This window comes from Nerophis ophidion, linkage group LG09, assembly GCF_033978795.1.
Source record: "Nerophis ophidion isolate RoL-2023_Sa linkage group LG09, RoL_Noph_v1.0, whole genome shotgun sequence".
Taxonomy (NCBI): Eukaryota; Metazoa; Chordata; class Actinopteri; order Syngnathiformes; family Syngnathidae; genus Nerophis; species Nerophis ophidion.
The window spans coordinates 37,552,232-37,564,457 of record NC_084619.1 but is presented as its reverse complement, the minus strand read 5'-3'; the positions used below and the strand labels follow the sequence as shown (position 1 = coordinate 37,564,457).

The following is a 12,226-nucleotide window of genomic DNA, read 5'->3' as shown; positions in this document are numbered from 1 at the left end:
AATGGTAAATGTTGTATGCAGTGCATGTTTTGGTAGAAGATGTACAAAAAAGAACATATAGTCTTTTATCTATCTGCCATTTCTTCCAATCATTGCTAAATTCTCAGTCAAATTGTCCCGACATCATTGGCCATGTTGAAAGAAAGGTAGCGATAAGAATAGCTCTTTTATTGTTTGACACGCTGCCTTGGCCCATAATATGAATGCCTTATCTGAGGGAGCAGCATGCCATGCTAAGCTATGTGCATGTGATGCATGGCTGAGCAGCATTCCTCCTCCTGAGTGCATCACGGGGCAGAGATAGTAGGAAGACATTGCTGCCCGACTGCCAGCGACAGTGAGGAAGGGAGGAGCGATGAAGGTTGAGAGCAACACCAGGAACATGTAGTTAAGTGGAATAAAGTACCCTTTGTTGCAGATAAGATCATTCTGCTTCCCTGGCTGCCATCAACACAAATAATCCAGCGCAACAAATGTAGCCAATTATGCTGCTGGCACACCAGGAAAGCCACGAGTCCAAGCATTAAACGACCACAGGTTTGCTATATTCAGCTGACTTTTATTGGATAAGGAGAGCATCGCTTGCGTGGAATCCAAGTTGTCGCACTAGGGAATGTTACGGAAGAGGAGGCTGAAGGAAGGATCCTCAGTGGTCTGTGCGCTCAGGTTGTCACCTGACTTCCAGCAGGGTTTGTAGGCCCCTGGCCCTGGTGTTGTCTGGGTTATGTAACCACAACATCACACACATGCTAATATGCCACTTTTGTTTTTCCAATACTGTATTCTCTCAAACTGTGTCTCGGCAAATAGATCTCAATCATTGAAAGGTGACTCGTCCACTTGAGAAAATTAGTGGACTTATCTTACACTCTTGTGTTTATCTTCCAACCTGACCTATAGTCATAAAGACCTTACTCTAGTGAACTAGTTTCTTCTGCAGTTGAGAAAAAAAACATTTGCAAAAATACAAATGGTCCAACTTCCTCTGCAGTGGACATTTGTTTTTGGTCCATTTATTTTGTTAGAGTAATAAATGATTGTAAAAACGTATTTAAATGTTCATTTGTTGTTGTTGTTTTTTTATTGTTTATTGTTCTTCGGTCAATGGTCAACAAAGCAAACAAACAGTTGTACATTCATAGATTGAAAATAAAAAATGTATAGGCTGAAGTTAAACACTTATTGCACCTAACCCTATAAACAATTTCAAGTACAAAATAATCTTTCGAAAGTTATAAAATTTCCTTTGCACAACATATTATGAATACACATTATAAACAACATGAACATAGTTCAATTTTATACACAGTACAGGCATGTGAAATATCCTTGTGTACGTATTAAACCTTTGCACTAATTATATATAATATATACAAACAATTCTACTTCTATTATTATTTATATCCCACGTTTTGTTTTTAATTAACATTAATCTTAGTATTAACTACAATGTTGATTCAAGAGTGATTTATTTTTTTCAAGACATTTAAATGTTAAAATTCATATATTTTTATTTCAACTGCAGAGGAGGCTGGACCAAAAACTAATTTTCACTGCATGAAATTCTGGACCAAAAACATGTGTCCGCTGCAAGGAACGCTGGTCCAAAATCAGATGTCCACTGAAGACGACCCTGGTCTTAAAACAATTGTCTACTCCAGAGGACGCTGGTCGTAAAACAAATGTCCACTGCAGACAAAGCTGGACCGAAAACAAATGCACTGCAGAAGACACAGGGGGTCTGGAGGATCTTGTCTGATGTTAACGTAAAAATAGATGACTTGATACTGCATAAGTGTACAGATCTCCCGTCCAAAGGCAAAACCCAGTAACTCAATTTTGGTCAAAACTGAGCTGATAATAATTTTGGAGTTACTAGGTGATATGCTTTACATTAGTGTATGCAATATTGTAATTTGTTCCGTAAGTAAGCTGTTACGCGCATGGCAGGACCTAGCAACTACCACATAAAAGCGTAGATACAACAGAAAAACCTAGTGTCTCAAGGGTATCTCTAGAAGTGAGTTACTAGGTTCTGCTTTTGGACGGGAGAGATGTACAAAGACAAAAACAAGTATTTACTTACTGAACGCACGATGTGCAGCCGTGGCAACTTTGATTTGAAAGGGGAAGTGATGCCTTTTCCGGGCTTGCTCAGAGGATTGTAGAAGCAAGGAGCAGGACCTTCCTTCTGAGGGTCACACATATTGTTGTTATTAACACACAACACAGTTAAATCTGCTGTTGGGTGAGGATGCATTGCAATTTAAATGTGGACGTTCCTAATTTTAAGGACAAACGTTCAAATATTAATATTGAAGTCTCTTAAATAAAGTAATACGGACGGTTTACTAAAAGCTAACAGATAAGCTGGCTTCAATAGAAGTAGAGAACGAAAAGAACAAGTGTCAGCAGCTAAAGAATTTAATCATAATCCAATTGTGAGGTGCCCAAAGATTCCCACTTTGCTTCCTCCTACTCCTTTTCGGACATGTTGTACACATCCATCCATCCATTTTTTTAAATTTTGCCTATTGTTCCCAATCATTATGAAAGACATGACGAGGGATGTTATTATTATTATTATTTTCCATTCTAAATATTAAATAAATGCGATCAAAATCTTGCTTACAATGGCTCGTATGGGTGACGCTCAATTCCGCCTACAAGGCCTTTAAAAGAAACGTCCAAACACCTCCAATAAGGTTTTATATACATGTTGTAAGTATATACAGTATATAATGTAGTAACAGGCAAAATACGTAATCCATCCATCCATCCATCCATCCATCTTCTTCCGCTTATCCGCGGGGGCAGCAGCCTAAGCAGGGAAGCCCAGACTTCCCTCTCCCCAGCCACTCCATTAAGGTCCTCCCGGGGGGATTCCAAGGCGTTCCCAGGCCAGCCGGGAGACATAGTCTTCCCAACGTGTCCTGGGTTTACCCCGTGGCCTCCTACCGGTTAGACGTGCCCTAAACACCTCCCTAGGGAGGCGTTCGGGTGACATCCTGACCAGATGCCCGAACCACCTCATCTGGCTTCTCTCCATGTGGAGGTGCAGCGGCTTTACTTTGAGCTCCTCCAGGATGGCAGAGCTTCTCACCCTATCTCTAAGGGAGAGCCCCACCACACGGCGGAGGAAACTCATTTCGGCCGCTTGTACCTGTGATCTTATCCTTTCGGTCATGACCCAAAGCTCATGACCATAGGTAAGGATGGGAACGTACATCGATTGGTAAATTGAGAGCTTTGCTTTACGGCTCAGCTCCTTCTTCACCACAACGGATCGATACAGCGTCCGCATTACTGAAGACGTCGCACCGAACCGCCTGTCAATCTCACGATCCACTCTTCCTTCACTCGTGAACAAGACTCCTAGGTACTTGAACTCCTCCACTTGGGGCAGGGTCTCCCCCCCAACCCAGAGATGGCATTCCACCCTTTTCCGGGCGAGAACCATGGACTCGGACTTGGAGGTGCTGATTCTCATTCCGGTCGCTTCACACTCGTCTGCGAACCGATCCAGTGAAAGCTGAAGATCCCGGCCAGATGAAGCCATCAGGACCACATCGTCTGCAAAAAGCAGAGACCTAATCCCGCGGCCACCAAACCAGAAACCCTCAACGTCTTGACTGCGCCTATGAATTCTGTCCATAAAAGTTATGAACAGAATTGGTGACAAAGGACAGCCTTGGCGGAGTCCAACCCTCACTGGAAATGTGTTCGACTTACTGCCGGCAATGCGGACCAGCTGTGACACTGATCGTACAGGGAGCGGACCGCCACAATAAGACAGTACGATACCCCATACTCTCTGAGCACTCCCTACAGGACTTCCCGAGGGACACGGTCGAATGCCTTCTCCAAGTCCACAAAGCACATGTAGACTGGTTGGGCAAACTCCCATGCACCCTCCAGAATCCTGCCGAGTGTATAGAGCTGGTCCACAGTTCTACGACCAGGACGAAAACCAAACTGTTCCTCCTGAATCCGAGGTTCGACTATCCGGCGTAGCCTCCTCTCCAGTACACCTGAAAAAACCTTACCGGTAAGGCTGAGGAGTGTGATCCCACGATAGTTGGAACACACCCTCCGGTCCCCCTTCTTAAAGAGAGGGACCACCGCCCCGGTCTGCCAATCCAGAGGCACCTCCCCCAATGTCCACGCGATGCTGCAGAGTCTTGTCAACCAAGAAAGCCCCACAGCATCCAGAGCCTTAAAGAACTCCGGGTGGATCTCATCCACGCCTGGGGCCTTGCCACCGAGGAGCTTTTTAACTACCTCAGCCCCAGAAATAGGAGAGCCCACCACAGATTCCCCAGGCACTGCTTCCTCATAGGAAGACGTGTTGGTGGGATTGAGGAGGTCTTCGAAGACTTACTTCCACCTACCCACAACATCCGCAGTTGAGGTCAGCAGAACACCATCCGCACCATACACGGTGTTGATAGTGCACTGCTTCCCCTTCCTGAGGCGGCGGATGGTGGTCTAGAATCGCTTCGAAGCCGTCCAGAAGTCGTTTTCCATGGCTTTCCCGAACTCCTCCGATGTCCGAGTTTTTGCCTCCGCGACCGCTGAAGCTGCACACCGCTTGGCCTGTCGGTACCTGTCCACTGCCTCCGCAGTCCTATGAGCCAAAAGATACCCCCTAGGACTCCTTCTTCAGCTTGACAGCATCCCTTATCGCTGGTGTCCACCAACGACAATAGAGGTGTGGAACATGGTCCACTCAGACTCAATGTCCAGCACCTCCCTCGTGACATGTTCAAAGTTTTTCCGGAGGTGGGAATTGAAACGTTCTCTGACAGGAGACTCTGCCAGACGTCCCCAGCAGACCCTCACAATGCGTTTGGGCCTGCCAGGTCTGTCCGGCATCCTCCCCCACCATCGCAGCCAACTCACTACCAGGTGGTGATCGGTAGAAAGCTCCACCCCTCTCTTCACTCAAGTGTCCAAAACATGAGGCCGCAAATCCGATGACACAACTACAAAGTCGATCATGGAACTGCAGCTTACGGTGTCCTGGTACCAAGTGCACATATGTACACCCTTATGTTTGAACATGGTGTTTGTTATGGACAAACTGTGATGAGCACAAAAGTCCAATAACAAAACACCACTCGGGTTAAGATCCGGGCGGCCATTTTTCCCAATCACGCCTCTCCAGGTTTCACTGTCGTTGCCAACATGAGCGTTGAAGTGCCCCAGTAGGACAAGGGAATCACCCGGGGGAGCACTTTCCAGTAATCGCTCGAGTGTACCCAAAAAGGGTGGGTACTCTGAAATGCTGTTTGGTGCGTGAGCACAAACAACAGTCAGGACCCGTCCCCCTACGCGAAGGGCGGAGGGTGGCTACCCTTTTGTCCACCGGGTTGAACTCCAACGTACAGGCTCTGAGCCGGGGGGGCAACAAAAATTGCCACCCCAGCCCGTCGCCTTTCACTGCCGGCAACGCCATAGTGGAAAAGAGTCCAGCCCCTCTCGAAAAAAGTGGTTCCAAAGCCCTTGCTGTGCATTGAAGTGAGTCCGACTATATCCAGCCGGAACTTCTCCACTTCGCGCACTAGCTCAGGCTCCTTTCCCCCCAGTGAGGTGACGTTCCACGTACCAAGAGCTAGCTTCTGTAGCCAAGGATCGGACCGCCAAGTGCCCTGCCTTTGGCTTCCGCCCAGCTCACATTGCACCTGACCTCTATGGCCCCTGCTATGAGTGGTGAGCCCATTGGAGGGGTGACCCACGTTGCCTCTTCAGGTAGGCAACGTGGGCCTGTTCCCATGGGACGGGCCCCATGGGAACAGGCCCGGCCACCAGGCGCTCGCCATCGTGCCCCACCTCCGGGCCTGGCTCCACAGGGGGGCCCCGGTGACCCGCGTCCGGGCGATGGAAATCTGGGTCCATGATTTGTCTTCTTCATAAAGGTCTTCAAGCTGCTCTTTGTCTGATCCCTCACCTAGGACCTGTTTGCCTTTGGAGACCCTACCAGGGGGCATAAAGCCCCCGGACAACATAGCTCCTAGGATCATTGGGACACGCAAACTCCTCTACCACGATAAGGTGGCAGCTCAGAGAGGAGCAAAATATGTAATATTTATGTATTTTGATCATCTTAGGCATGCGCGGCGCATTAATATATAAAAAAGGCACCACGTTTGCTTTTTTTTCTTCATCATTGATTATTACTCATTGCAGACTTCATAAGAGCAAACAAACATAATAAAACATCACTTGCTATATAAGGTCTGCTGTCATTAGGATGCAGACTGCTGGAATGTTCATATAGTCCCGTTTAGATGAAAAATTACCATCATTCTCATGAAGAAACATGGTGGGGGGCGGGGGGACCAAGGGTCTTTTTGTGTCGTTCTAGCCATTTCCGAGGCCTAAATGTCTGTCAAAGTGTACCAACTTGTCGGAATAAGTGAAGTCAAGTGAAGTGAATTACATTTATAAATAAATAAATGGGTTGTACTTGTATAGCGCTTTTCTACCTTCAAGGTACTCAAAGCGCTTTGACACTACTTCCACATTTACCCATTCACACACACATTCACACACTGATGGAGGGAGCTGCCATGCAAGGCGCCAACCAGCACCCATCAGGAGCAAGGGTGAAGTGTCTTGTTCAGGACACAACGCACGTGACGAGGTTGGCACTAGGTGGGAATTGAACCAGGGACGCTCGGGTTGCGCACGGCCACTCTCCCACTGCGCCACGCCGTCCCTATATGGTCCATTTACATGGTGCTTTTCTCTAGTGACTCAAAGCGCTTTACATCGTGAGACCCATTATCTAAGTTAAATTTAAACCAGTGTGGGTGGCGCTGGGAGCAGGTGGGTAAAGTAATTTGCCCAAGGACACCCTACTCACATTTATTCTGTCCAGGTGAGAGGTATGATTTATGATCTACAATAAACTTAAAGGGAGCTAGGAAGCAGCAGACCACTCGATAATGTAAACATAGGGACACACATTGAAGTACTGACCGTGCCGCTATAAATTGATTGTCTATGTTAGCGCTTATAATAACAATATCCCTAAAACTTGGTTAATATTCAAGTCACTAAATGTAAATTGAGTATTGTTGATAATTTTTGGATGGTTATCCATCGTATTTTATGAGCAAAATAGAGGAGCTTCCATTGGCTCCCCTGTCAGCTGACTGTTATTTAAGTTTATTTAATATTAAGAATGCATTAAAAAAAAAATCCATTCGTCGTCATGTATTTCATAATGACTGTGAACGATAAGCAAAATTCCCAAAAAATGTGCAGTTCCCCTTTAAATCTATGTGCTGTTCCAGGTTTCTTCTTGTGAGGGAGTTTTTACTTGCCTCTGTTGCCCAAGTGGTTGTTGGTTTGCTTGACTTCCTCAGCCTGCCCCATATCCATACTCGGATTCAGACAGACGGAAGTGCCTTTCCCTCTGTCGGGCTCATCAGAGGAATGGCAGCTACCATGAAATGCCATTTGATCCCACTTGTCCATTTACTTGATCCGGGCTGGAAGGCTGGCTACCAAAGGTGCTAATGCATGTGTATTTAATGGGAGCCGGTAGACAGACCAACGATGGCACACTGCCATTGTGGAACTATTATTGTGAACTGCCTATGAAAGCATTTTATGATCAGACTGTCCAGTAGGTTTGTCCAGAGGATTTGTGCATGACAGAAAAATGCTCCCAACTGCACAGAAATAACACCCTCAGGATTTCTTAGCGCCTTTCCTTCTGTGTCAACACTCGACAGCTACCAACAGGTCTCAAATATCTATCAGCTACCAGCATGGAGACACGACTAAGTCTGCAACACTGCAATATGAGCCTGAGCCGACTCCCATGCACCTTCAAATGGGGGAAATCTTGCAATCAGACAGGCTGGGAGATCATTTCTCTTTGGCTTCTGTGGTTGTCATAATCTGCTCATGCACAATATATACCAGATACACATTACAGTACGGCCCAAGTTGTAACCAAAAGCCAATGAAAAGGTTTCGTAATGAAGCCTTGTTGAGGGCAATGGAAAGACTGATTAGTCCTAATAACAAGTATAGGTGATCAGATACTTACCGGTGGAAAGGTGATCCTTTGAAAGTTTGACCGAAACATCACATGCCTGCAAGGGAGGAGACAGCAAGAAATTTTTTAAACAAGATTTAACATTGTTTGCATTGTTGTGAAGAAAGACTATTTGTTATGTGCTTACTTGCAGGGCATTTTCTCCACTGGTTTCTTTGCCACGTTGTAATCACAAGGCGAAGTGTTAATTTGCTGGCATGGGGAACAAAGGCCTTTAAGTGTATGTAACAAATGTCATCATGCACCACCTGCTGTTGTCTCTACAAATTTGGAGTATGTGGCCTAGTGGTTTGCGCATTACTTCTTAGTCTGGACATCTGGGTGCAAATCTCCTTTGGAACTTCTATTTGCAGAGTTTGCTTATGCTTGCTTGTTTTCTTCGGGTACTCCTCCCACATTCCAAAAATCTGCAGCTTTGTTTAATTGGAGACTCTCAATCGTCCTTAGGTGTGAATATCTATGTGTCTATTAGGGGTGTGGGAAAAAATCGATTGGAATACGAATCGAATTGAACGCGTTGCGCGATTCAGAATCGATTCTAATTTTAAAAATTCAATTTTTTTTTTTTTATCCAATCCAACAAACCACTACACAGAAATACCATAACAATGAAATCCAATTCCAAAACCAAACCTGACCCAGCAACACTCAGTACTGCAAAAAACAGAGCAATTGAGAAGACACAAACACGACACAGAACAAACCAAAAGTAGTGAAACAAAAATGAATATTATCAACAACAGTATCAATATTAGTTATAATTTCAGCATAGCAGCGATTACAAATCCCTAATTGACATTATCATTAGACATTAAAAAAAATAAAAAAGAACAATAGTGGCTTACACTTCCAACATTGGACACAGTGTGTTGTCAAGCTTACGAGCTTGACAACACACTGTGTCCAATGTTTTCACAAAGATAAAATTAGTCGTATTTTTGGTTCGTTTAATAGTTTAAAAAAATTACATTATTATAATCAGTTGATAAAACATTGTCCTTTACAATTATGAAATCTTCTTTTTTTATCTACTACTCTGCTAGCATGTCAGCAGACTGGGGTAGATCCTGCTTAAATCCTATGTATTGAATGAATACAGAATCGTTTTGAATCGGAAAAATATCGTTTTTGAATCGAGAATCCAAAAAATCAATATATTATCGAATCGTGACCCCAAGTATCGATATTGAATCGAATCGTGGGACACCTAAAGATTCACAACCCTAGTGTCTATATGTGCCTTGTTTTTTGTTATGTAGTATCATTAATCCACATACATTTGCTGCCTAGTAAATGTATTAGAGCCTTTCCCAGCTGACTTTACTCTGGGCTGGTCGACCATCAACTATTATTTACATACGGCATGCTAACTCCTATTTTAGCAAGATCAACAAGCACTTTCTCCAATTACAATTGAGCTTTTTCTATGTTTCTATTTATTCTTAATCAGAATGTTTTTGGATATAAATCATGAAATGCTGTTCCGAGAAAATGTGGAATTAAAAGAAACTCTGCATGGATGTATTTTACAGATAAAATGTTGTCCACTGTATACTATGCTTGTGCTACTGCACACATCAAAGGCCAACCAGCCCCGGCAAAGTGGTCTCATTCGTTTGCGCTGCAAAATCTTAGGTCTATTATAGTTTTTTAAGTTCTTAACATTTAATGGATGTTATGTTATTAACAAGTAACTAACATGTTACTATTCATAAACAGTCACAACTATGTAAAAATCTCCTCACACTAGAATATTTTGTTTGTGCTACGTTTGTGCCTCAAAACATGCATTCAATAAAAATGCTATATTTCTGCACAACATGCTATCATTTCAAAGTAGGTAAGGGTTAGGATTTTAGTGGCATGAAATGTAAAATCGATTCACACAAAAAAATTATACGTTTTCCTCTAAACCCAATTCAATTCATGAGATCAGACCGTTGATATAAAGCCCACCTTGTCTCTGATACCCAGCGTGACAATGTCAGGGCGTGGACATGCTTTAAAGGAGGAGGACATCTTGTGCCACAGAACCTCCTTGGTGGAGTCAGTCAGGTCGTAAACTCCACGTAGAAAGAGATCCCCTTTTTGCAATCCCAAAGTCTGATGGTTTCGACCGGTCCTTATAAACCTGTAGGTCTTCCTGATGGAGTTCAGGTCTGCTTCCTCAATGTGACAGACGCCAGGGTTTGTAGTATCCTAAACATGACATAACCTATAAAATATTTGGAGGATCCATTTCAGACTGCTAGCTCAGTTTTTAGCATTGTTCTGTTGAAGATTAGGGCACTGAGTGGAGCCTTCATTCAAGTCCCAATAGGAATGAGGCTATACAACAAGCTCCCTATTTAAGCTCTTCTCTATCTGTCAGCTGGGCCTTAAAGGGGAATGTTACACCCCTGTAGAGGAGTGGGATATTGAACAGAAACACGGACACGATGCTTATTCATTCAGGTCCAGTCTGTAATGGCCGAATGAAAGAACGTGTCTCCCTCTACCAGGTAAGCCAGGCAAAAGTAGTCGAAACCCGATCAGTGACTAAAACAACAACTAGACATTTTTAAAACGCAGGTACTACAGAAAAACAACATAAATCCAGGAAGTATTTTCCAAACAAACATTAGAATGTTTTTAACACAGATTACTAGTTTTTTCATTTCTCTTTTTAGACTCTTCTGCACCAGTCAAAAGTAATAGATGGCAGATCACCTTATCACAGCTTTTTTGTCTTCATACCCTTTTTGTAAACTTTTGTAAAGTAATTAGTTATGATGTTCTTTCTCCTTTTTTTTCTTACTTTTACCAGACACTATAATGAATTAAAGCTTTGTTTTTCTATAATGAATTAAAGCTTTGTTTTTCTTCCTTTCTGTTTACTGTCTGCGTGTTCACATTTACAGCAATTTTATAACTACTACAGGAACAGCACTTTTTTGATGACTAGCAATAATGCTAATGGGAGTAAATAATCTTGCCTCTATAGCCCCCTGAAACATGACACAAATATGTTACGAGGGCGGCCCTGAACAATTGAATCTAAGTGGACCATGTTCTGTGCCTCTATGACTGAGGCAGCCGATCGGAGCTGTGGCCGCAAGGTGGTCAGTGCCTGCCGTGGCGGTAATCCCAGGACCACTGGTGTCCACCAGTAGTAAGGGATGCCGTCAAGGTGCAGAAGACGTCCTATTGGGTCATTATGGGTCATGGGACTCCAGAGTCAGCGGAGAGGTACCAGCGGCTAAGCGGTGTGCGGCTTTGGCGGTTGCAGAGGCAAAAAGTCGGACATAAAAGGGGTCCGGAGTAGCCATGGAGAACGACTACCTGATGGCTTCAAAGCGATTCCGGACCCCCATCCGCTGCCTCAGGAGGGGAAAGCAGTGCACTGTCAACACCTTGTATAGTGGGGACTGTGTGCTGCTGACGTCGAATGGGGATGTTGTGGATCGGTGCAAGGAATACTTCGAAGACCTCCTCAATCCCACCTTCACGTCTTCTAATGAGGAAGCTGTGCATAGGGACTCTGTGGTGGACTTTCCTATTTCTGGGGCTGGGGTTGACTTTCCTGTTTCTGGAGCTGAGGTTGCCGAGGTAGTTAAGAAGCTCCTCGGTGGCAGGGCAGAGTAAATGAGATCCACCAGGAGTTCATTGAGGCTTGGGATGCGGTGGAGCTGTCGTGGTTGAAAAAACTCTGCAGCATAGCGTGGACATCGGGACGGTGCTTCTGGATAGGCAGAGATGGGTGGTTCCTGTATTTAAAAAGTGAAACCGGAGGGTGTGTTTTAACTATCAAGGAATCACACTCCTCAGTCCTCCTGATAAGTTCTAATCAGGTGTACTGGAGAGGAGGCTACGTGTAGTCGAACATCGGATTCCGGTGGATTAGTGTGGTTTTTGTCCTGGTCATGGAACTGTGGACCAACTCTATACTCTTGGCAGGATTCTTGAGGAAGCATGGGTATTTTCTCAACCAGTCTACATGTGTTTTGTGGACCTAGAGAAGGCATTCGACCGTGTCCCTCGGAAAATCCTGTGAAGAGTGCTCAAAGAGTATGGGGTATCGGACCACCGAATTGTGGTGGTCCGCTCTCTGTATGATCAGTGTCAGAACTTGGTCCGCATTGCTGGCAGTATGTTGGAGCCTTTTTCAGTGAG

At 44.5% G+C, this 12,226-nt stretch overlaps 1 protein-coding gene across 1 annotated transcript; it reads right to left on the bottom strand.

The window, feature by feature from the left end:
• Window positions 1-538: 538 nt before the first annotated feature.
• On the bottom strand, window positions 539-11,382 carry stpg4 (sperm-tail PG-rich repeat containing 4). Its single transcript, XM_061909869.1, has 7 exons — window positions 11,307-11,382; window positions 11,121-11,257; window positions 10,031-10,273; window positions 8,202-8,266; window positions 8,066-8,111; window positions 2,087-2,191; window positions 539-717 (listed from the first exon to the last, which is right to left on the bottom strand). Exons 1-7 carry the CDS (start codon window positions 11,380-11,382, stop codon window positions 607-609), a joined length of 783 nt encoding a protein of 260 aa, XP_061765853.1. The 3' UTR covers window positions 539-606.
• Between the last annotated feature and the right edge of the window lie 844 nt (window positions 11,383-12,226).